General features: G+C 37.7%; 2 protein-coding genes across 5 annotated transcripts in view; one reads left to right on the top strand and one right to left on the bottom strand.

The window, feature by feature from the left end:
- The first annotated feature begins 1,929 nt into the window (after positions 1–1,929).
- CCDC190 (coiled-coil domain containing 190) lies at positions 1,930–25,621 on the top strand. Of its 3 annotated transcripts, XM_074221872.1 has the most exons (7): positions 1,930–2,413; positions 9,094–9,203; positions 15,899–16,107; positions 16,203–16,259; positions 18,192–18,390; positions 19,102–19,231; positions 21,467–25,621. In XM_074221872.1, exons 5-7 carry the CDS (start codon positions 18,204–18,206, stop codon positions 22,083–22,085), a joined length of 936 nt encoding a protein of 311 aa, XP_074077973.1. In that variant the 5' UTR covers positions 1,930–2,413; positions 9,094–9,203; positions 15,899–16,107; positions 16,203–16,259; positions 18,192–18,203; the 3' UTR covers positions 22,086–25,621. The 3 variants fall into 3 exon arrangements, with proteins under 3 accessions (XP_074077973.1, XP_074077974.1, XP_074077972.1); XM_074221873.1 differs by having other exon boundaries at positions 15,899–16,259; positions 19,105–19,231; XM_074221871.1 differs by having other exon boundaries at positions 15,899–16,259.
- Positions 25,311–26,311, bottom strand: part of HSD17B7 (hydroxysteroid 17-beta dehydrogenase 7) — a 33,289-nt gene continuing 32,288 nt past the window's right edge. For both annotated transcript variants that reach the window (XM_074221869.1, XM_074221870.1), the window contains one exon: positions 25,311–25,797. In XM_074221869.1, coding sequence (XP_074077970.1) covers positions 25,705–25,797 — 93 coding nt within the window. In that variant the 3' untranslated portion in view covers positions 25,311–25,704. The remainder of the gene's footprint in view (positions 25,798–26,311) is intronic.

Raw genomic sequence — 26,311 nt, 5'->3', positions numbered from 1 at the left:
TGTCTTCATTTATTTCATTGATCTTATTAGTCTTGATAAAAAGCAAAAGCTCTTTTAATTATATGCACAAACTTAAGGCTGTGAAGACTTTTGATTGCAAGAGCTCAATAAATCTGCAATGAAAGATGAAATGTTTCCAATTATCCTAAGGAAAAGCTACGATTCTCTGACATCCCAGGTAAGAAACAAAAACAGGAGGGTTGTCTACTCCTTCTGGAAGATATATTTCTTAGGTGGTCTTTTCTGCTCATTGGTCTTATGATTTGTATGGAGGAAAGAGGAAAGGTACAGTCAGACTCAGGCACAATAGGGAAAGCTTCTGTCTTTTCATGATATTCCCAAGCACATGTGAGAACCTGACATAAAGAGTGGCTTCCTTATATCCCCAACGGTTGTCTGCATGTTCTCCCCAGAGACAGAGCATCTGCAGCCAGCAAGCTACGTGCTCCACTGCATCTCCATCCAGTTCACACTTAGCCAAAGAGGCAGCCATCTGGACATTGATGAACCATTATCAGAAGACACAGACATTAGATACTAGTTCCATATGACAATCTCTCCCCAGCTGGCTGCTCTAGACACTAAATCTTGTACGTAGAAAGCATCTGGTGGAAAGTTATTTCCCAGGGGTATGGAGAGAAGAAAGGCTGAGAGATGTGTAACGTGGACAATTTCTGTTGATGTAGTTGAAGCAAAGATCTGGTTGAGATTGACTTGTCTCTTTCATCCTATTCCCAGATCTGTCATTGCTCTACTTCAAGGTTAATGATGATAAACCAATACTTATTACAAAAATTATATAAGTATAATCAGTGTTGGATGTGTTTATGCTTTCAGATCAGAACTATGATTTAATCAGTCCAAAGAACTCTTGTGTTCATAACTGCTTCCATTGATGAAGATCAGCTACTCATCTGTAATTTATGGACACTGAGAGATCAATTGAAATGAAAACCAATATGCATCAGTCAGGACTTGAAATTCCATCTTCACCAATGGAAGCAGTTATGAACACAAGAGTTCTTTGGACTGATTAAATCACAGTTCTGACCTAAGCAGTATCCCAAGCTATTCCTCTCATCCTATTATTATTATTATTATTATTATTATTATTATTATTATTATTATTATTATTAAAGTCACTATCAAAGTAAGCTGGACCTGTCATATAAGAAAAACAGAGAGAACAGATGGTAGGCAAATATTTTCCTGGCATTTAAAGTACATTAACATACTCTTAGAGAAAGGCCTCCAGGGTATTAAGTAGGTAGTTTTAGGTGTTTATGGAAAGACAGACAAGAATCACAGTGGAAAAGAAGTCCTGGATGGGTTGTGATCTAAACTCCAAGGAGAATCTCATTGAGATCAATAGATCCTTCCAAGTCATCAGTGCTCTTTTAAGATAGTAAGCAGTGTGGTAGGGTAAGTAAGATGACTATGAAATACAATTATTATGTCTATTCACAGATGGAAAAGTAGAAGTTCTGAAGAAAGTGCTTTGCTCAAGGTCACAGTTAGGAAAATGACCTAGTTCTCCTAACGCCAAATCTGATGCATATATATTTAGCACAACACCAAAGCAATTAGATTCATTCAGACACTGAGACATCAGGCTCCAGTACACTAATCTCAGAATTTATCTGCTATTACCATAAATGTTTAATTAAATCAGGAGAAAAGAACAATAGCTAAGATATCTTTTTATTTTTGTTTTTTTAAAAAAAAAAACTGTTTCTCAGGTGCCCCATCCATAGACAACTCTGTTTCAACAACTCTTCCATGGGTTCTGCCCAAGTGCCCTATGAGGTGGGCATTCCATGCTCATCATCTTGGTCTTTCTTTCCTCATAGGGTAGAACCCTGTGTGTCATAGAGAAGGGAACCAACCTCTAGTCACACAGAAGAGCAAACAAAGTTTTTTTCCCACCTCTTGAGATAGGAACAATAGCCAAACAGTGGTCCCTTACAAAGATAGCTTCACATAGATTATTAAAACGAGGGATTTCTGTCATAATGGCTCTGAATTCATTCCCTTTCTCTATATATGTGACTTTGGACAATTCTGATACCCTTTTTATCTGTCCAAAGGGAACCAGGGATGGTAAAATGTGTACAGCAGGTGCCTTCCTCTGCTTAGAAGAATATTCAGTTGCCAAGCCTTATGGCTACCCCATGAAAGAATACATGCAAATATCTTCTACCTACTTCTGCTATGGATAACATTATTGGGCTATGTCCTCTCCCATGCTTCCTGAGCCAGAGTTCCTTGCAAATACTTAACGGTCAACAATAAGAACTATTTTGAACTGTAAGCAAGAGTTGGTGGAAGCCTTTTCCTTGGTGACCCCATTTGTTTCTTTCCTCAGTTAGGTGTCTGTTTATCAGTCTTGAGAGGGCAAAATCTAAGCTACATGGTGAGTTTCTTTTTTTATTATTTTTTTTGGCTTTTGCAAGGCAATGGGGTCAAGTGACTTTCCCAAGGTCACACAGCTAGGTAATTATTAAGTGTCTGAAGCCAGATTTGAATTCAGGTCCTCCTGACTCCAGGGCTGGTGGGTCAACTAGCTGCCCTACATTGTGAGTTTCAATAGATCATAAGGTATTCAGAGGTCAGAAAGATTACAGTCACTATGAAAATACTTGATTGTGCTGGGATCAGCAGCAGCAAGAGTGAGCTGCTGTCAAGGAAAGAATTGGCAATGGAGAAAGAAAAACCATTGGAAAAGATCATGGTGAGATGGTTGGCATTTGATCTGACTATTCAATAGAGGTGAAATGTGAAATAACTAATTAGCAAAATTGCTCAATTCTGTTATGTCCATGTAACATCCTATTAACCTCTCAGTAGAGTATAATCTGTCTGTAAGATGAATTTATTAATCTTATTTTATTCTATTTGATTTTCTTATATTTTACATTGATTTCTGTGTTGGATTAAAATACACTTTTCAGGAAATACCTTTTCAGGAAAACCCTAGATTAGAACCATAATAGAATTTTCCCCAGAGTAGCTAGGGTAGGGATGATAAGCTCGTAAATATAAGAACTGGAGAGCCTATTAACTCTATAGAAAAGTCAGGCTTCCTCAGAACTGAAACCCAGATGAACTACAATAATACATAGAGGACAGGAACTGGAAATGGTGCCCTTGCTAGACTCTATGATAGACTTGTCTTTCTTCACATCCCAAGATTTAAGGGAAAATATTTGGCTTATATTGGATAATTCTTCATATAAAATGAAAAGAACCAAGAGAATATAGCAAACAATAGTAGCAATATTGTTTAAAGATATCCGAGAAATAGTAAGCTATTTTGAATATTATAAATACTCAAATCAACCTCCAAGGATCTATGAAGAGAAGTGCAATTCACCTCCAGAGAAAGAACAGATGAATAGAAGTATGCCTAGTATGGCTTTGTGTATGCGTGTGTATTCTGCATCAAATGGTAGCCTTCTCTAGTGGTGGGTGAGAAGGGAGAAAGGGAGATAATTCAGAAGTTAAAATGTAAAACAAGTAACTAAATAATTTTATTAAAGTTAAAGAATTTTAGTCCTAAAAAGACCTCAAAAACTCATCCAGTTCAGCTAGATATGGTAGGATGACTTAGTACTACAAAGCTGGACTCAGAGTCAAGAAGGGTTGGATTCAAGTTCCACATCTGACCCTGAAGCAAGTCACTTGATCGCATAGTGTTCTAGGTATTTTTTTAAATCTCTTCAGTGGCCAAGAACTCTTAGATCTGAATTGGTAAAGGGATTTAGAAGATCCTCACACCAAAATGGACAGATTCAGTCCCTATCCACATTTTTTAGCATGAACCATCAACCAAGGCACAATATAATCAGGATACTAAAAAATTTAATTTCCATAAAGGGATATGCCTTTAAAATCTAGATATGGCATTCTGATGCATAATCAGAGGGAAATTATTTAGAGAATTCAAAGTTTTCCCTCTTTTTTCCTGAAGTCCTCATTGCAAGGCTCAGTCTCTGAAAGACAGAACTGATGATAGTAGATAGAATTAATATTCTTCTCAATATAGGTATTGCTATTCCACCAAACCTTGATGATGATGATAATGATGTTTGTTCTTCATTCTTGAAGAAGACCATAACATCAGCAAGATGTTGCTATGACATGCACATGAATTGATTTTTTAATGAGGGTGAGGGGGCTGTGATAAGTCACCAGCCTCACTTTCTCCTCCAGAGCCATCTGGGTCCAGTGGCCAGATATGAATCAGAATGACTGGAGATGGCCTTATGAGGAATTTAATCTAAGCTGAAACTCAGCCCATTGGGTTCTACTCAGGCTTGGGTGGGGGATATAGGTCCTTTGGTCTAAAGTGCTCAAAGCTGGGGATGATTTGGAAGCACACGGCATAATTAAATCAATATCCCCCTAACCTTTCAATAAATTAGATCACCTCTTGTTATAATACATTCTCATCCCTTTACTTACTGACCAGACCAAGTCAATTGCCACCCTTGGAAATACTACCCTTCTAAGGGCTTATACGTGTGGACTCCATAAGGCGTCTTTATAATTGACTTTTTACTAATAATATTCTGGCATTATTTAAAAAAAATAATTAATTATTCATAAATCATGTCTCTCAAACTTTTTAAACACCACCCTTCCATAAGGCATCTTTTGATAGCACTGATAGACTTTGGGTTTCACCGAAGGTCTTATCTTCTACAGCAGGATATAAGGAGTGGATGGTTTAGGAGTGACACCTAGTGTTCAACACAGAAATTTCAGCTGTGTATCAGGAATGAATCAATAAACGAGCATCTTTTAAATTTCCTCTAATATCCAAAGGATGTTTTAAGTTTTCAAGAAAAATACAGTCATATTCAACATTTCTCAGACCCAGCATGAACTGCTAGTTCACAATTTCAATATTAAATCAGATGAGATTACTTTACATGACATTCTCAAATGTTTGAGCTATGTTTTTCTTTACTTGTCCTTTGAGGTTTTGCCAATAACTTTTCAAACTTTCTGATATGAAATGTTTTTCATATCTTTGTGCAACTGTGTTTTCAACGCTGCAATAAAAAGCAACTAAAATCACTGTGGAACAAGAAATAAGGGTGGTGGTGTCCTTTGTGATTCTAAGATTTGAGAGGTAATGTGGTTTTCACTAATGCAAGCATTCCATTAGTAGTAATTGTGATTATTTTAGAAAAAAAAGTAAAAATTCTCATTTTTCCTTTCAATTTATGTGCATTAATTTTTCAAATGACTACCAAGTTATTATAACATAAATATTAAATTGTTTCTTCCTAAGTACTTAACAAATGGAACTCCTAGTTAGCTCTTTTGACCTAGGGACCCCATAAAACAATCATTAAGATACTAAGGTTGCATGAAAAAAGAAAGTCTGGGAACTCTGATCTATATTAATGTAGGGAGCTAGATGGAATGACCTCCAGCTTCTTAGCTTCTAATTACTTAGAGGATTAATTCTGAAAGCTAATTCAGGATACAGTGGCAAGGAAGAGAGCAAGAAGATGAGAGGGGAGGTGGGACAGAATTTAAATATTTTACCTAAGAGAAAATCAAGACTCAGAGAAATTCAGTACACTGCCAAGGTCATACAGCAAGTTGGTAGGAGATAGTCATAGGAAAGGAAATAATAATTTCAGTTGTATGACTCACTTTGGGGTTTTTTGGCTTTATAATAAGTATGTCTGTATAAAATACATTTTGCTCTTATCTCTTTCTCCCATCTTTGTGACCTCATACCTAGCATTGCAGAGGAGATTAGATGGAATATATAAAATCAACCAGAAATATCAGCATACCTTTAATAGGGTCATGGGTTTAGAAGTTCAAGGGATCATGTGATTTAATTCTTTTATTTTACAGATGAAGTAATTGAGGCAAATAAAAGTTATATGACTTGTCCAAGGTCACACACAGAGTTAGTGGTTGACAGAGGCAGAAGCTTGAAATTACACATTCTTTCCACTGAACTATTTGTAAAGTTAGCTATTCTTAAATTGAAATCATTGGGTCCATTCTACAGACCCTTCCACAGCTGATTAATGGAATCAACTAAAGCAGAATCCTGGTCTCTGTATGACATATTTGCAATACTTCATTCAAATAACTTCCCCATTAGAAGCCTCCTTTACCACTGCCTAAAGTTAGGGGGAAAACACAGCTACATAGAATTATGGTGTGTGCAAATAAGATTTTTTGTTCCACCATCCAATAATACCTAAACTTTTGAAAAGTTTTCAGTGCCTATGCCATACTCTATAAATGTAATGCAGTAGACTTTATATTTAATGGAATGTAGGCATGCATGTACCCATATTTATGTATATATACATGTCTATGTGTTGCACACACATATATGGAGAGACAGTTAGCTAGATGGTACAATCGATAAAGTGTCCAGTTTGGAGTCAGGAAGACTCACCTTCCTTAATTCAAATCTGGCCTCAGACACTTACTAGCTGTGAGACCCTAGGCAAGTCACTTAACTCTGCCTCAGTCTCTTCTTCTACAAAATGAGCAGGAGAAGGAAATTGCAAACTACTCCAGTATCTTTGCCCCCCCCAAAATCCAAGTGGGTTATATGATTGATAAATGACAAAAATAAATAAGATTCATATGTATAACATATATATATATATTTATATTCCTTTATGTATGCAAATATTGTATTCCCCTGGAGAAGGTAAGCTTCTTGGGGGCAGGAATTATTTCTGTCCTTATATCCCCAGCATTGATCAGTTTGCATTTTACTTAAAATTTAATAAATTTTTGCTGACTTAAATTTAAATAAATTTATTTTCTCTTTGATGACCGAACCTTGTCTCTATATCAGAACCATTTTTATGAATATTGGATGTCACTAGACAGAGATAGAAGATGAGATTTAGAGCTGGAAGGGATCTTTGAAATTATATAATTTGACTTCATCATTTTAAAGTTGAGAAAAATAAATGTTATTCTCAATGAGAGAAGTAATTGATTTCTTCCAAGTCATATACCCAGATTGAAAAGTGAGGATACAAATCCATGATCCCTGACATCAAATGGTGTTCTTTCCACTGTAGCAGAATGTCAAAGAATCACAAACTTAGGAAAAAAACTCATAGGACATCTAATCCAACCCATATTTCAACAAGAATCATCTCTAAAATATTCCTGATAAGTAGAGGAGGAGACAATGACCAATATCCTCCAAGGTCCTTGTTTCCAGCATCTACATACTTCATTAATGAGTATCACCTCTCAAAAATATTGGCTTGTTTTATCATCTATCTAGCTGTGAGCTCCCTATTTCCTTATAGATCTTTAATATTCTGTATTAAATCTGTATTAAGAGAATGAAGTTCTAGCAAAGCAGACTGAGAAAAAGCAGATGAGAGAAAATCCAATAGGAAGCAGTGTCAGAAAAACTTGGAGAGGAAACAGGATTCAAGAAATGTGATCAATAGAGTCAAAGATTATTAAAGAGAGGTCAAGAAGGATGTGGGTTAGGAAAAAAGCAATTTGGTTTGGCAATTAAGAGAATATTGATAAATATGAAGATTGTTTGATGATAATGTCAAAAAAAGAAAGATTGCAGAGGAAGTAGAGGCACCTAAGTATATGTATTTCTCAAGTTCATTAAGGGGAAGAGAAATGTAAGATAATCAGATCAAGTAAAATTTGGTTTTGTTTTTTAAGGTATTGGAGACATGAGTGTGTGTTCATTGGCAACAAGAAATAAATCAATAGAAAGGGAAAGACTGATGATGAAAGATAGGGAAATCTGCTGGAGAAAGAGCGTGGGGAAGGGATTAAAAAGGTATAAAGAGGGGCTTTTCTTTATCAAAGAGAAGGGTGACCTTTTGTGTGAGAAAGAGTGAAGGAGAAATTAAGAGAGGAAAATGTCTGAGTGATACGAGAAGAGAAGGAGAAGTTCTTGGAAGAATAAATTGTTAGCAGTTCAGTCATTTCAGTCATGTCAGGCTCTTCATGACCCCATTTGGAGTGTTCTTAGTAAAGATACTGCAGTGGTCTGTCATTTCCTTCTCCAACTCATTTTGAAGACACAGAAACTAAGGCAAACAACAAGTAAATGTCTGAGGCTGGATTTGAACTTGGGTCTTCCTGACCTGGTGCTCTATCCACTGTGTCACCTAGATACCCTGAAGAATAACTAAGACCCAGAAGACAAACTGATTGAATGGAAAGAGTAAAGGAGAAAAAAGAATTAAAGACAACTAAAAGAATGGCAATGCCTGTATAAGAGAAGGGTCATATTTTCTAGCAACCTGCTATACCACCTGAAAATTACTGTACTAACAATGAATTGTTATTGTTGGCCATTAGGGCTTCAAATCATGATGATGGTGATAATGGTGGTGGTGTGGTGGTGGTGGTGGTAGTGGTAGTAGTGGTAGTGGTGGTGGTGGAAGCAAAGAGGAGGAAGACTTCAAGCACACACAAAAATCCATTTTTCTATCTGGAGCAGTTGGAGAAAACTGATGATTTTGAGAAACTGTTTTTTAATATAGGTAATAATAATAGCTCATATCTACAGTATGCTTTGAGGTTTTACAAAGTGCTTTCCATTCTACAACAATGTGAGGGAGGTAATTTTATTCCCTTTCTACAGATGCGGAAGTAGAAGCCAAAAGCAATTAAGTGACAAAGTGATTAAGTGAAATTAAATGGCAGAGCAAGTTAGTTTTGGAACCGGAATGATTGATCCTGGGTTCCTAACCATAACTTAAAAAGTAGAATAAGTGTCTCTTTGTGTATGCAAAGCTGATCCATATCACTACGGAGATCTGAGTACTGTGTAAAGTGTCCATTAAACAGATGGAGAGATTATGAGTGACTTTAGTTAAACAACTCTGCGTGTTCTGAGCTGAGTGGATACTCTTGCTATCTGATAACTGTCTAACTTCAGATCCAGCCCAACTGCCAAGAAAGTAAGGACTCTTTTCTAAATGATTACTGAATAGGCTAGTGACCAACGAGTGGAAGTGGGTGGTGGGATACTTCAATTCAATAAATAGTTATTAAGCTCCTACTATATTTCACTCACTTTCTGTTCTCCTCCTCCCTCACCAGTCTACAGAGAGGCTCAAACAATGGTTCATTTTAAAGTGGAGGAGGTAGAACACTCAATCCATGACAGTGAATCACTTGGACAGAGGGACAATGATGAAAGATCTGATGACGTAAGAAACCCACCATGCATACAACCACAAGCCCCTTAGCTGTAACTAGTTTCTTGGACAAAATATATTTATCATTGTTTCCCAAGAGGACAGACTGCCAGATAAACACTCCAAGAACACTTATCATTGTGAACATTCTTACCCACTAAGACAAACAGAAAACTTCTTGACTATTTCACAAGAAAGGGAAAATTTAAACACAGGTGTTTCTAAGGGAACATGAGAGTAGTGGCTTGAATAATGGAACTGCGGTCAAGAAGACCTGTGTTCCAATCCTTCCTCAATGGGTTAGCTAGGTGGCACAGTGGACAGAGCACCGGCCCTGGAGTCAGGAGGATTTGAGTTCAAATTTGGCTCCAGATGCTTAATGATAACCCAGCTGTGTAGCCATGGGCAAGTCACTTAACCCCATTGCCTTGCAAAAAAACAAAAAAAAAAATTCTTTCTCAAACATTTACTAGTTGTGTGATCTTGGCAAGTCCTCAGCTTCCCCCAATTTCATTTCTTCAGTGTGTTAAAATGGAATAATACCATCTTCCACATAGAGTTGTGAGGATCAGATGAGATCATGTATATATAACCTGGCTTCCAGTCAAATATGGGGTGGTTTTATAGAGGGATAGTTCAGTGATGAGAAAATATACAAAGAAATTAGTTCTGATTGGCTGAGAGGATATTGAGCACCTGCTAAAAAGAACTAAGCTTAATTTGTTGCAAAGACTTAAGAGACACCTGATGAGCTATATCCATTCATTTAAATATCGCTATGCAAATATCCTACGTGTTGGCATCAAGTGTCCAGGGACGCATGGAATTCAATGAAGGCTAAGTAATCAAGAGGTGATGTTGAGTTAGATAGGCTGCCAATTACCATCATATAGCTAATGATACATAATGGCATATGATAGAAACATCACTGAACCTGGTGGCAGAGGACTGGGTTTGGCTCATGGTTCTGATACTTGCTAGTTATAAAGTTTTGGACATTTTATTTCCCTTCTCTGGGCCTCGATTTCTTTACAAATAGGAGGAATTGCAAAAAGATCAGAGCTAGAAATACCCCTCATTTATCCAAAAATATTCATAGTAAACTTTTTTGTGGTAAGAAAATAACTAAAAACAAAATGGAGATGGCTAAAGAAAATGTAGTTTATGAAGGGGTAATGCTAACAAAGGTCTAACAATTGACTTTCAAGGACACACAAAACGAGTTTTTTAAAAATGATGTAAGGTCTGATATGTACAAAAGTATTTATAAAAACTTTTTAAATACGGAAAAAGAGAAGAATTAAGTGGGTCCATCTAGTGAGGAATGAATGAAAGAAAATGCCATATCATGTAATGGAATATGCTCTAAAAATGACTGGAGATGATTTCAGAGAATCCTTTGAAGAATTATATGATCTGATGTTAAATGAGTGAAGAAAAATAGGGGAACAATTTTTACTATATCAATATTGTAATAATGAATAAAGATTAAAATCTTACAAAGTTTGATCAAGGTAGGATCAGCCATGATTCTAGAGGACCAATAACAAATAATGATATCTACTTCCTGACAAAGAATTGATGTAGAATGAGACTCGAATTTTTGGACCTAGTCAATGTGGAATTTATTTTGCTTTTCTTTTTTTTCCAAAAGAGGAAGGCAGACTATGTAGTGAAAAAAACTAGATAATTTTTAAATGATAAATTTTAATTAAAAATACAGAAAAAAAACATTTTTTGTAAAAAATCCTGATCTAGAATGTGATCTAACTAAACACTAAGTTTATCTTATACTACTTTAAGGTAACTTAAAATAACATATTGCTTTAAAGTATGCACATGTTCTCAGTTGACCCCTATATCAACTTTGTAAGATAAGTATTATTAATTTTTTTAATATCTAAGTCTACTTTCACTCAAGATTGGGGTAGTTTTATAGGATAGCCCTATCCTATATATGGTGTAGGCTTAGAGAGACATGAATCATGTTTGGCTGAGAGAATGATTAGGACGGTACTTTAAACGTACCCAAAGGATTTACTTCAGTTGATTCAAGACACTCTTCAAAGAAAGACCTACATTCAGGACCTCCCAAAGGTGATCAAAAAAGAGATTTTAAAATAGTGCATTGAAACCTCAGAGCTACATACATGCACATCTGCTGATCACATCCTGTATCTTGACCACCAGGGCTTACAGTTCTAGAGATTGCTACAAGCGTTTTGGGATGAATTAAGATGTTTCATCACTCTCAGATGAAGAGTTCACTTACTTTTGTATATTTGCTGGTATCAGTGGAATTCCCTTTATTTGGGGTTGTTATTTTACTAAGTGATTTACTTGGTTTACTTACTATTTACTATTCATGATGATCTTTTGTGGAACTAGAGATACAAGCTCTGCAGGTCAGAGCTCATAATGTGAGATCAATACCTATGCTTGTCTGTAGATCTGAAGATTTCAATCCATCTTTCAAAAGTCTTTTTCTTAGTCACTTCCTTGGAGATTTGCTGGGAGCGGGGGTGTTAATCTGTTGAGAATGAAACTAAGGACTACTATCCCTTATAAACTGTGATCAAGGAAGTATCTTTCTCTTTTGGAAACCTGCCTTGTACCCCTAGACCAGGGATCTTTGAGGAGATAACAAATAGAAATAAAGGTAACCTAAAAAAAAAAACTGTGGGAAACTGAAGGAAAAATTCTCAGTGATCCTGGACCCTGCCTAGCCCTTTCTCCTAGCTAAGTTGTTGCTGGTGTTACTACAATTTTTTTTTCCTACTGGGCAAGCCAGATATCAAATCTTATCTAATCATACCATCCAGGGGTCATGTCTTTATATTTAAACAAACCCCACACAAATATTAAATATAAATGAAAAAACTGAGACTCAGAGAATACAAACCATTTGACTGTTATGACAAAGTGCCAAAAAAAAGATTTGAATCCATCCTTCTGACTCTACATTGAATAACAACTAGATATTCTATAGCATACTACCTCACAAAGAAGTTAAAATTTTAAATAGTCACATTCATCTTTCATTGCTGTCCTTTTGCTTGTGTTCTGTGCATGTGTTCAATAATGCATTGGTAATGATCCGTGAACAGATGTTATTTAGTCTAGTACCTCTGTTCCTATTTTTATCTCTGTGGAGTTGCTAAGGACTTAAACAATCATGAGAGGAGGGGCAAGGGAGAGAGAAAGAGGTAGGGAGAGAATTTCTGATTCTGGCACAGGAAAAAAAAAAAGATTATTTATCCTTTCTCCTTACCTAAATTGAAGGGAGAGGGGACAGGGAAAATGAAAACCCTCTTCCAATGGTTTAAATGTCATCTCTTTGCAGATGCCTACAAAAATGTTTATATATCTTAACATCAGTTTCTCCCTTGAGCTTCAATCCAATCTCACTAATTGCATATTGGACATTGAAAGTAGATGTCCTAAAGATAAATTAAATTCACATGGCCACAATTCAACTCATTTTCTTTCCCAATCTTACCTATTTCCCTGTGATTATTAAAGAAAATACCATCCTCCCAGTCTCTTTAACTTTGGCATTATCCTGAAATCTTCACCTCATCCATCCTTTTCTTTACCAAATCACATTTCTACAAGACCATTACCTCTCACCTAGATACTGTAAAAGTATATTAATTGGTCCCCCAGTCTAAAGTCTCTCCTCATTACATCTACAGGTTATTATAAAGATAAAATAAAATATTTGTAAGTCTTAAGATGCTATGCAAAATGCTGGTTTGTTTTGGTTTTGTTTTACTAACCTATATTTTTGGAAATTAAAAGAATTTTGCTTAAGAACAAATCTGATCATATAGGTCTCCCCTTCTCAGTCAACTCTAGTTTCTTCTTATTGTCTCTAAGATAAAAAAAAGATAAACTCCTCTGTTTAGCTATTAAAGCTGTTTGCAACTGGTCCTATGTCTATCTTTCCAGACTCACTGGACTCATAAGATCTTATCTCTCTCTCTCAGGTAAGTTTACTTTTGAATAATCACTCACTGTTCACTCCCTAAGAATGATCAAACCTGGGAGTTTGAAACGAAAAATATTGTTGTCATTAGTATTTTAGCTGTTATCTGGAAAATTCTTCATATTTTCATAGAATTTTTTTTATAGTCATGAATTGATATCACTTGAGGAACAGAAAAATGACCAGTCCAAAGTATGAACAAGCATCCTTCATTTTTATTCATTGTTGGCAGTAGTGTAGACCCCAAATAATTTAGACTGAGACTAACTCTTTCTCCTAGAGACCCTATGTTCCCTGATCCAGGGACAGGCATTCATATATGTTTATTTTTCTGAAATCAGTGTCTTCAGATACTGAATGATGTCCCAGAAATTTGGGCCATCTACTCATTGTACTATTTACTTTGGGGAGTGCTGTTATGTTCACCAGTAGCAAGATAGAAAATTCTTTACTTTCTCTAAAATACATCAGGATTGAGAATCCTTGGTCCTATTAAAGCAGAATTAACCAAAATGTTGTTTGTATATATATATATATATACATATATATATATATGTATATATATATACATATATATATTAAATATATTAGTATTTCCTTGGAAAAGATCATATGCCAATGATAGATATGACAAAAAGCCCTTCATGGTGATTATGGGAGACAGATGTGAAAAAAAGACATTTGTTTTAGAAATGAGAAAATTGAAAAGTAAGTAGACTGAGTGAATAAAAAAATGCTAAGAGATGTTTTGAAAGATTGAGATAACAAGGAAACTTTCTGAAAGGCTCAAAATCAGATCATGTGAACAGATTTGACCTTGAGGGAAAAAAAATCACTTCACATGGCAGGATTCAGTTTCTACATTTTCAAAACATAGGGTTCAAGTAGGTAATCTTAACATCTCTTACAACTCTGTTATGTTTAATTTTTTTAAAAAGCAGTTCATTTGAAAAAATAAATCATTAGTGGACTGACTGCAAACTAGACATGAGTCAACTGTGTGATAAGACAAGGACAAAAGCCAAAACGATCCTGAATTGAAGGACAATTGTTCTTCAGTCATTTTCATTTATATCCCACTCCATGACCTCATTTGGGGTTTTCTTAGTAAAATTACCCAATTGGTTTACATTCCTTCTCCAGCTCATTTAATAGATGAGGAAACTAAAGATAAGGAAAACATGAAGATGAGTCTTCCTGGGGCACCAGAGCTCAGCACTCCATCCATCATGCCACCTAGCTGCCCACGTTAACAAGGTGATAGTCTGCCCTGGCCAGCCCACATCTGGAATATTGTGTTTGGTTGCCTGTGTTACATTTTAGGAAGGACACTGATACGTTAATGAGTAACAGAGAAGGGAAGCCAAATTGGTGAAGGATCCCGAGTTCATGCCATATTAGAAAAAGGCAAGCTTTATGAAGGAACCTGATCACTCTCTTCAAATATTTGGAGAGTTGTTACATGAACAATCAATTGGATTTGTTCTGCTTGGATCCCGAGAAAATGAGAAATCGTCAAGAGTGGAAAAGAGCTAAATATAGGCCTAATATAAGGGTAAAAGTTGGTAACAACTAGAGTCATTCCAATATAGGAGGAGCCACATATAGTGACATCAGTTCTATACCCCTTGAAGTCTTCAATATTTTAGGGGAGATTCCTTTAAGATCGAAGTAGGCCACTCTTCTTCAAAAATAAAGCAGCAAAAAAAAAGTTTGGGAAAGTGGGTTATGGTAATAATGCACAGGACCTTGAAGGCCAGACTGAGAATTTTGTCTAGCCTTTTTTCTCTAGTTAAAGAGAAGATGTCTACATTTTTTTTGACTGGTATAATGTTCAGACTTAAGCCAAGGAAAAAGTAGTCTAGCAGTGATGTGGAAAATGAATTTTCCTTTTGTCCAGGTAGGAGACACAGATTGCTTAGGGTATTGTGGAAGAAAGGTAAAGGATAACCTAGGTTGGTTTGTGGCCAAAAGAATTGAAAGAAATAGTCTTAATGACTTAATGACAAAAGAAGATCATCTTTGGTATTCAACTAGGGCTGGAAATTAGGGATTTGGAAGAAGGACAAAGTAACCCAGTGACTGAGGATCAAAGAGGAGTTGAACAAACTGAGGGTGAACCAAAGAGACTGCAGAGTGAATGATTCTTCAAGCTAAAGCTAATTGCAGGAGGAAAGATAGCACACCCAGAACTTTGCAGATAAAACCATGACATTTCTGGCCACCAGAGCAGAAGAGTGAGGTAGTACTCTTCAAAATGTTGAATGTCAGAAGGAATGGCCCTCATGCAGAGAGTGAGAGGGTCTTGCGGGGTTGATTTTCAGAATGGAAATCCAGGAAGTTACAGAGGAGTTTTCTGTTTGGGGAATCATGGACTCCCAGGGGCTTGTTTTCATCTCAAGGCAATGCCCTGAATGTAAGTAGCCTGGATAAGAGGCAGAGACAGATGTCCAGATTAAAATAGAGAACAGAGAGTGAGAGAGACCCACAGCCACAAAGGGAAGGAGACAGTGGACAGAGAGACATGGGAAGATAAAGAGTTAGGAATTGAGAGAGGAGATAGTGTCAGACAGAATGAGACAGACAAGAGACATGGAGGAATAAAGCAATGGGGCAGAGAGTGGGGAGGGAGAGACAGACACACAAACACACACACACACACACACACACACACACACACACACAAAGAGAGAAAACACTTCTTGGACTTAATCCCCAGCTCCCATGGACACGGAGGAGGAGGAAGAGAACAGTTGTAGCTATGCCAGCTGAGGCCCAACAAGTCTGGCAGCTTTGCCCACTTAGCTGGTAAGTATTGGGAGCCTCTCCTCCAAAGGGCTGGTTCCCACTGCCAGAGAAATCTGCATTCCAGACTCCTGGAGATGGGAAGAAAACAAGAAAAGGCTCTGAATTAAAAGGACAAAGAGGGTGAGTCTTAAAAAGCAAACATGCCACACACTCCCACCCCTCCCCCACCATTGGTAGACAAAGTTTACTGAAGAAAAACCAGTTTCCTTTTTCAGACTCAGCTTGACCCAGCAAGGAGAGTCTTTGGCGTGTGAGAACCCAGTGTTTTATAGGTAAGTGCTACCTACTTGTTGGAACTGAAGGGAGGTTCTAATCACAAAGTAGCTGGGAGGTTTCTGGTTGAGTTCCCAGGGAAATAGGCTGCAATATTTTCCCTTAAAATACTATAAAGCAGAAAGATCATTGGTTCAAATCCCACTTCTGACATCTAACACCCGTGTCTGATGTTGGTCAAGCCACAAATCGATCTGACATGGCCTCTTCTGTTTCCTCTCAGCTATAGGGTTTTGATCCTATGATTCTAGGTCATGTCAAAAACCCATTTTCTTTTCTGATAGGTTTACTATAACTAGCAGCTCAGAGAAATACTGAAAAAAAATATAGTGTATGTGAGTTGCATCTAGGTGTTTGATCAAGTCTCTAGTGATATTTTCTTGAAAAAGGAGACTTGTGGAGGTGGCTAGATGGCGCAGTGGAAAGAGTACTGTCCCTGGAGTCAGGAGGACCTGAGTTCAAATCCATCCTCAGACACTTAATAATGATCTAGCTGTATGGCCTTGGGCAAGCCACTTAACCCCATTGCCTTGCAAAAAAAAAACCTAAAAAGAAAAAGGAGACTTGTGGACTGGGTGATAAGGAGTGGGTATCAGAGGTTCCTAGGATTTAGCATTGGAATTGTCCTTAGAGATCTTGAATTCACTCCTCTTATTTTAGTACAAAGGAATCTGATATCTAGAGGTTTTAAGGCATTTGCCCTAAGACTACCAATTTAGGTTTGAATAATTGAATCAACATTTGATCCCAAATTAAGAGTTCCTTTCAATAAAGCATCCTATGAAGTAAAGATACCAGTTCAAAGAATATTAATAAATGAAGAGGTGTCAAATAATATGCCACAACATTCTGTCTTTGGTCCCAACCTGCTTTTTTTTATCAGTTATGTAGAGTTATTTTTTATCAGTTATGTAGAGAAAGAAATTGATCACATGATTATGAAATTTCTAGATGACCCCAAATCTGAAAGCAATAGCTAAGATTGAATCCAGCTCTGAAAGAGTCTCGATGGATGATCCACTTAGTCTAGCAAGATATGATTTAAATAATTCTATTTATTAGCTATATTATTTATTGTATAATTCATTTATATTATTATATAATGTCAATATACTAATGCAATGAGTACAAGTACTATATTTTCATCCAAAAATAATTTCAAAAGTATATGATGGGACTAGAAATGGGACTAGATAGTAATTTATGTGGGGAAAACCATCAAAATTCTAGGAATTCAAGGCAGGGAGGAGGGAGGAAGGGACTGAGGAAAGGGAGGAAAGGAAGGAAGGAAGGGGGGAGGGAGGAAAATTCAACAAGGACTTATTAAGGACCTACTGTGAATACTGGCACCATGCTAGGGTTAGGGATACTAAAACCTACCCTCAAGGGGCTTTTTGTTGTTCACTTCCTGTGGTGGCTGACTCTTCCTGACCTCAATTGGTGTTTTCTGAGCAAAGATACTGGAGTGGCTTACCATTTTCTTCCTTAGCTCACTTTACAGCTAAGGAATTGAGGCCAATAGGGTTAAGTGACTTGTCCAGGTCACCCAGCTAGGAAGTGTCTGAGTCTGGATTTGAACTCAGAAAGACACCAGACCCAGCACTCTATTCTCTGCACCACTGAGCTGCCCCCTTTTCCTCTACCTGGCAGAATGACTGCTTGTTAACAACAGATAAGAATATAACAATAAGATATTCTGTGATTTTTTTTCCCCTTGTAGGACAATAAGTCTCACTAAATTCTATATCCCAAATGCTAATCCCTGACCAAAGGGGGTCACCAGTCTCTCGGTTTTTGAACAGTAGAACTATCACTTCACATAGTTCTGTAAACTTAAAGCTCTTTATAAATGTGATATGCTTTTAGAATTATGATTAGCCCTTGGGTCTTGGGAAATCCTCTTTGCCCCAACCCTTCTTTTGTGTATCAAGGTCATCCAGAAGATGAGGCAACGCCTGGTGGGAAGAGACCTATCCAGACAATGGGAGATAGAGAGGAGGGATGCCAAACGGGCTGAAGCCAGGCTCAGCCTTCACCTGCTCAGGTTGGAGGAGAGCTGGCTCTGTCGCATGAACACTGTGGCCTGGGAGCAGAGGCAGCTGCAGAAAGAACTGGAGAGGTTAAGACAGGGTAAGATCCCTCTTTACTGAAATGAGTGACATTTTACAATCATGTTGCCTACCCTGGTCAAACCTGCTGCAGTTTAGGGGACTAGCTGATTTTTCAGGGTCCTCAGTCAATGGAGTTTACAGTTTGGAACATGCTTATCCTCTAGTTCTCCAAAGCAGAAAAAGAAAGGTTCTTTCAGTCTGACCTTAGCCTTCATTTTCATCCCAACTGCCCTCTAGAGAACTCACTGGCCCTGCCACCCCTAAGGGTCCCTCCCAAGCCTCTCTCACTGTTCTTCAGTTTTTAGCCTCTCAACCACCAAATTGGCCCACTCCTTTTCACTGTCATGACTCAATTTCATTTTCTCTTATCTGCCAGTGTCTAGATTCAACCTGTCTCCTCTCCTATTCCAATACCTATTTCAGAATCCATACCTAAATATTAGAAATCAAGCAGGCAAATATTTGGATAATTGCCTTTTCTTTTCTTTTCTCCCCCCAGTATCTATATGTTTCATTCACTCATTGAGAAATAGGCCAAGGACTTTCCTTAGGAATAAAAGTTTTGAGATTTTATATAGTTGTATGTATGTATAGAATTATATATATATATATATATATATATATATATATATATATATAAAATATGCATTAGTATTCTATATACATACAACCCTTAGGCATAGATCTTGGACTTCTTAGATGGCTGTTTTGTTTCTCTTTCTATTCAAAGCAGGTAATTCCAAGAAAAAGTTCTCATCTTTTGGCAATGTTCTACATGGGACTCAGAAGAAGCCAGAAATTCTTATGAATCCCCTACAGAGAGGTCAGAGGCACAGACCTGCCAAACCTGGTGGCATTAAGTAAGGAAATGCTTAGAAACCCAATGTCTTGAGATATGATGATATGCTATTCAAATGAATTGAACACATTTACTTCTGACTGTGTGAAAGGAGAAACAAATGTGACCACAGTTTGTTTTTGAGGAATGTACAAGGTGATAGGGCAAAGAACAATTTCAAAAAGATATCGAGGCCCTGTCCTGGGGTCCTGGGATGCACTGGAAGCAACCAGCTGACCCCCTAGGTCTCCCCTTCTCTGCCATTCAGAGGTTACCATGTGACTCATAAAGGAGCTGCTTGTGCCAGCACCACAGGTACCAGATGCTAGACAGAGCTTTTCCCCACATCATACATGTAATTTGCATGTACCCATTTTATATGTTATGTACACTATTAGACTATAAGCTCCTTGAAGGCAGGAGCCATTTGGCTTTTCTTTGTATCCACACCTCTTGGTGGAGGATCTTGAAGATGGTAAGCTCTGGATAAAGTTTGTTGACTTACTGACTGCTTACACAGCTTAAAAGCTGGCAACTGGCACCATTTACTTTAAGGAGAGCCAAAAATTGGGGAACAACAGAAGAGTTGAGCTCTAAGGCCCCAAAGGAAACTAAGAGGAAAAATGCCAAAAGACTGAAGGGTTGGGAATAGATTTGGAGGAATGAAACCCAACCTGGGGACCCCCCCCCCCAGGTCAGAACTATGGCACAAGGGCTCTGTCCTTGGAGAAGGCTGCTTCATGTCAGGGAGGCAGAGGTGGGGCATCCCCCTGTCCTCGGGAGGCGGGGGTAGTGAGCATGAACCAATCCTTTGACTCAAATTTTTCAAGAACAAACCTGGAGAATCATTGCCACTATGATCCAGGATCTCATAAACTCTTTAAAAGAAGTTAGTCATTGGTATGTCCAACAAGACTAGAAAGATGTGTCAGACTATGAAAACCTGAAGAGAATGAAGATGAGAATATCAAGTCCGAAGTTCAGGATACCCTGCATTGCCTGCAGAGCAGCCAGTAGCTCTCTATATTGGAGAGTATGTACACAGGTGCGAGCCTTCCCCATGTTTGGTGGGGTTTTATTAATTTGAGTGTACAATAAAAGGTATTTCCAAGACCCTGGCCACTTTTCAGGGGCTCATGGAAAAGATGGCAGATAATATGAATTTATTTAGCGGTAATAAAGCTGAAGTTGTTGGTCTAAATCTGGGCCAGTTTTTTTCAGCCTTTCAATTACAGTGATCACAAAGAAGTTATATGATCACAGAATATGAGCTGAAACAGACCTCGGGGGAGTCTAACCCATCCATGCAAGCAAGCTCCCCTGGAACCTATCTGGTCATCCAGCTTGTGCTGAAGTCCTTAAAGTAGGGGAACCCACATTCTCCTTTGATGTGAAAAATAATTGAAAAGGAGTCATCTAGGACTAAGAGAAATGTAATAGGGAAAACAGCACTGACACTAGAGGAGCCAGGGAATATTCCATGGAAGAAGTGTCACCCAAGTGGAATCTTGAAGAAATTGAAGAATGAAGATGAGGTTGGGAAGGTCCATCAGGGGAGTAGGTGAGGATGTGAATAAAGATAAAAGAACTAGAAGAGGGCAAGTCCTTGGTAGGATAATCTCTTTATTTCGTAGAAAATCTCCTTGAATATATTTTTCTTTTGAGGTTACAAAGAGCTTCATTCAATAAGTATGAACTCCTCTCAAGCAGGTAGAAAAATCCTCCTTTCCCTCCCTAGTCCACCATTACCACATCCTAGTTTCATCTGATTTCATGGAGAAGGCTTTCAGAGTCAGGAAAAAAACTGAAAATAACAGATAAAAATGACCTCCCCCTCAAGGTTATCATTGCACTTCGCCTGGGCCTCCCTTTAGAATTTACCTCTCACTATGGTTATTTGTTCATTTGCCCTGATTCCTATAGACTGTCACCTCCTTTGGCCCATCCAAGATTTGAGTGGAAGGGAATCTTAAAAGGTAATCTAACCCTGCCCTCTCATTTTACAGATAAGTAAGCTAAAGCCCAGAGTCATAGGATGATTTGCTAAAAGTCAAATAAATATTAGGAAGATGAATTGGGATTTTAATCCAAAATTGGCATGTTTTCCATTGTATCACTAATTTCTGCTCATGTTTTTGTAGCTCAATGGGCCTTGTCCAAAGTATGTGCTAAAGGATGCTGAATTGTGTCACACAATTGTTGATTTGAAGTGTGACTCACTTCATGGGTGCTTACAGGTGTTTTCTCCCTTTCCTAGAACAGAACCTCATCTGCTCCAAACCAAGAAATATGAAACCTCCAAGTCCATCAAGATATCAAGTTCTCATTCCATAGACTGCATCAAGAACAAAGAAGAGGCATTTTCTCAAAGCCCCAGAGCCTCTAGCTCCCTTGAAGGTGTACCTAAATCCCCTAGGAGAAGCTCAGTCACAGTCATTAACCCAGACCAGGACCGAGATTCCATCAACCAACCACAAGGCATCTCTACAGACCTCCAGAGACCTGGAGCCTTCAGCAAAGCAGAAGTCTCTGGAGCTCCCCCAGGGGAAAGTGAGGCCAGAGAAATCATGATAGCCAGCCCTCGTGGGAGTGTTGACCCAAAGCCAGGCAGTCATACTGAAAAACAGAGAGACATTTCAGGGAGAGAGATGCCTCCTTTTGATCCCAAGACCTACACTCTTTACAATTACCTCCGGACAGTGGACACAATGCCAACCTACCTGGAACTCTTTGCAAAGGTCAAGAATGCCCGATACCTCCGCCATAGAGTACGCCCTGAATTTGAGAGGGTGCTCAGTATCGAGGAAATATTTGGACATGAATCGTGCTTACCACCCAGAGAAGGAAATGAGTCTGATGAAAGCCTAAGCATCTGAAATGCCTCTTTGGTCTCCTTTAGGTCCACTCGGTCAATACCATGGGTTAGGATCTCTGGCTAGATGTACCCTTAAGACATCTTTAGCAGGAAGGAGGAAAAAAAATCAGAAAAACAAGGAAATGATACAGTCTAATTTAGAAATCCCATACATTCATTTCTTCTTAGACTAATAGAATTAACTAGAAAGAATACTAAAAAATGCATTAAAAAGCCTTCTGAAAAACTCTACTACCACACAAATGCTAAATAATACTAACAATAAGAAGCTAAATTGAGATCTCTGAAACATTTTGATTAGTCTTCCACGATGCCCATCTTGAGGACCTTCCCGTGCTGCCATCTACTGACAAGTGAGAAAACATCTCTCCTTAACTGGCAATCATGAGACTATGTTAACAATACTTTCTATCATTTCTACAGGACTGTGATATGAGCAAAGTCCCATGCACCTAGTATTTCACTGTAGTCTCCCAATAATGAGATATTCATAAAACCCCATTTTATCAATGAGGAAAACTGAGGGTGAGGAATACCAAAGTGGCTTGTCTACTATTTAGGGGCTAATATCAGATAAGCCAGGTCCTTACCTAATTTGAGTTCTGCATTCTTTCCACCAAGCCTGATTGTGATAATAGATCAGGAACTCATCTCAGGAAGAAAAGACCTTGCAAAGTCTCGAGTCTGTTCCCTCCTACAGCTGAGGAATGAGTTCCACAAAAGCAAAATGTGCTGCTTAAGGTCCTGACTTAAGGTCATTTCTGACTCTCCAAGAGCCCCATTTGAAGTTTTTAATGGCAAAAATAGTGGAGTAGTTTGCTATTTCCTTTACCAGCTCATTTTACAGATGAAGCAAATAGGATTAAGTGATTTATCCAGGGCCACATAACTAGTATCTCAGGCTAGATTTGAACTGAGGTCTTTCTGACCAGGTCCATACCACCTAGTTGCCCTGTCCTATTCTCTTACCTCTTTATTTCCTAGAAAATCTCCCTGAATCTCCTTATCTCTCCTCAAGAAACAGTAAGTAGCAACTCCTCTCAGGCAGGCACAAAAATCCTTCATTCCCTCCCCAGTCCACCATGGCATATTTGCCTCATCTGCTCTCATGGTGAAAGCTGAGTTCAGGGAAAAACAAATAATTTTCTCCACTCTTTGTCCCATGATCTGGGCTAAAGAACTTTGCTTAATAAATAAATTAAGACCTTTCTTTGCTGCCTTTATTTCTGAGCTTTATTTCTAATTCAGTTTCCCTGCCACCCCTTAATCTAATGACAAAAATCTTCAGTCCTAACCAGAGCAGAAGAGAATAGTTTGGCTTTGTTCAACTCATTGGCAGCTAAGGTTTTGGAGTGTTTCTATTCTGTTTCCAATACAGCACTTTAAGCAGAGAAACAAATTTAAAGTAGAAAGCTTCAGAAAAAAGCTGATTATTAAGTTTTTTTATAAAACATTTTTTTTCAATCTCAGCTAACCCAAACAATATGCTACAAACTGTCATAAATCAATTAAAAAAAAGTTAACCCCACAAAACATAACTGTACTTGGGTTGAGACTTTGCCATGAAAACACTGAGGTTTGTAGTTTTCCATGCTTGCAAAGAGGGAGAGCTGCTCTGAACTTTGTTTTTTTCCACACTCAAGGGGCTGTAAATTTCCACAAGGTAAATGAACATGTTTCAAGACCCTTGGCTTGTGTTCATACAAAGCAGCTAAGTCTTCTTAAGCATAAAGGACAGTCACCAAAATTCTAGTCCCAGAATAAGTGACATCCATAAGTCTTGGCCAGTACATTAAAAGACAGGTAGTAGTCATTTCCAAATGCAGTTGTGTACATTGGTATATTAAAAAAAAAGGTGCTAGAAGTCAGGATTGTTGTTTTAGGCCTCCCTCTAAGACACATGAACTGTCTTAGGCATCTTGACCTTGATAGAGAAATGAAGGTAATAATTCATCATTAAAGTGCTTCCCAGTCTGACTCCTCCCTATGAAATTTAATAAGGAAAAATATAAAGTACCAAATTTAGGTTCAAAAAAACAACCAATAGCACAAGAAAAAAATTGGTGAAAACCTGGTTTGCTCATGTGAAAAGTAAATTCAACTGATGCAATAACCCAAATCTTATAGAATCCTGCTATTTAAAAGCCTATGGAACAATTAATAGTTTTTCTATCTTCATTTTACTACACAGGAAAAACTAAGTTTCAGAAATAAAGACCTGTCTGAGGTCACACGGTCTCAAACTAAGGTCTTCTGACTCTGAATCTAATATTTTTTTTCTGTTCTATGATATGCTGCTTCTAAGAAGACCAAAAAAAGAACTAGCTATTTTAAACATCATAAAAAGGACAAAGATTAGTTTCTATGTGTCTTCAGGTTCTTCAATCTTCAGCACAAAGTAGAATAAAATAAATTCTTAGTAGATTATAGATGATGAATTATATGGCTCCTCTATAAAGCTAAATCAAATGGTGTCCTTTTCTAATATAGGGTGTGGAGGAAGGGAGACAACGTGGAACTCAAAGACGTGTTATTCTTTTTTAAATGAGAGACTCTGTATGTTCAGAAAGGGTCACATCATTTTTTGAATATTGAGAAACATCATTCTTTATCCCCAAAATAAGTTGTTCTTGTACTGCAACTTATATCAACCCAATGACCTCTGCTTTGCAGTGACTTGGACCACAACGTTCTGACCTTCATGTGAAAACTTTATTTGATCATCCCCAGGAAGTACAGTGTTTCTAGAACAGCTTATACCACAAAAGTTAAGCTTCATTTTAAACACATAAACACTGGAGCCTCATAATAGCCTCCAAAGAGGAGAAGTTCACTCTTCTTTCAAAGCTGGGAAATCTTATTCATGATAGGGAAGTGATTTGCTCAGGAAGATGACATTAATAGTTGAAAGACTTCATTACTCTATTTGGATCTTGGGTTTTACATAGTAATGCACTCTCCTTACTTGAGAGGGATGGAGTCATACCTGCTTGTGCATCCCCTGCCACTATAAAGTTTGGGGCTGGAGAAGTACTTGATGGATAAACAGAAAAGGTTAAATCTTCCATAACAATCAGTATAGGGACTGGGCTCCTGAGAGACCAGTCCAGGCAAGAAAAGGAGAGCCAGTATCTTTACTCCTCACAAAAAAAAAGAATAGAACATCTGTCCAGTCAGGTTTGCTTTAGTCCCAATTTTCAGCTATGGAATAAAGTAACACTACAAATGATGGTTGCCTATTTATTTAAATACAAAATACCTTTTCCCTTCTAAAAGATGGGATGTTACACATAGTTTAACCACATTATGGAGGGAGAAAATAAGGCACAGAGCAAGGTGAGGTCAAATCTCAAGGTTATAATTGAAAGCAGTGACAGAAATAACAAGAGTTATTTCTATCAGGAAGTTTAAGAAATGAGTTCCCCCCCCCTTTTATCTTAAAATCTCACACAAAACACACACACACACACACACACACAAGCACACACACACACAGATCAAAGAGAGACAGACAAAATCTTTCAGCTGTTCTATAAATGCACATCACCCAACTGAAAGGAAGCTGTAGCCCTCAGAATGAAAGCATTTGATGGGTCTAAGAAATTCATGTTTGACTCTTGCTAGATTGACTTGGCTCTGATGGCCCCAAAGCGCTTTTCCAGGTCCAGCAAGTTTTGGTAAAATTTTTCAGCAGTCTCTTCATCCAGATCCATCTGCAAGAGAAGCAGAAATAGGGATACTAAGGGTCCCATGGGGGAAGGAAAAAATAGGATAAAAGGAGCCAACAGAATTGCAAGCAAGAGAAAGTTGAAGAGGTTGGCCAAAGAGTGTTGCTACAGCACTATAGGATATGGGGCTTAAGAAAGAAAGTTTCTTCACCAGAGTGGTCTCATTTAGAAAAGTCATTGCAATCTGAAGATGACAGGAAGTACAACTTCATCCTGCTAAGATATAAAAGAAAAGTACCAAATTTGGGGGGAAAGTGTAGAATTGTAAATGTGAGTCCAGTATAAATACATTAATTTCTTTTATGTTTATTAGGGAAAAAATCCTTCCAATTCTGCATTCATTCAACTTGAGGAATTATAACAGATAATCTTTGCAGTCAGTGAAGTCAGGCAAAGAAGACTGAACAAAAATTTGTTTCAAAACTGACAGAGAATAGGGGAATATGGGTAAGGAAGACAATGATTTTTTTTTAAAAGAGAAAAGAATGAAAAGAACAAT

Source organism: Macrotis lagotis, chromosome 2 (genome assembly GCF_037893015.1).
Source record: "Macrotis lagotis isolate mMagLag1 chromosome 2, bilby.v1.9.chrom.fasta, whole genome shotgun sequence".
In the NCBI taxonomy this organism is placed as follows: domain Eukaryota; kingdom Metazoa; phylum Chordata; class Mammalia; order Peramelemorphia; family Peramelidae; genus Macrotis; species Macrotis lagotis.
The sequence above is the reverse complement of the archived record's forward strand: the minus strand, read 5'-3'. Positions and strand labels throughout refer to the sequence as shown.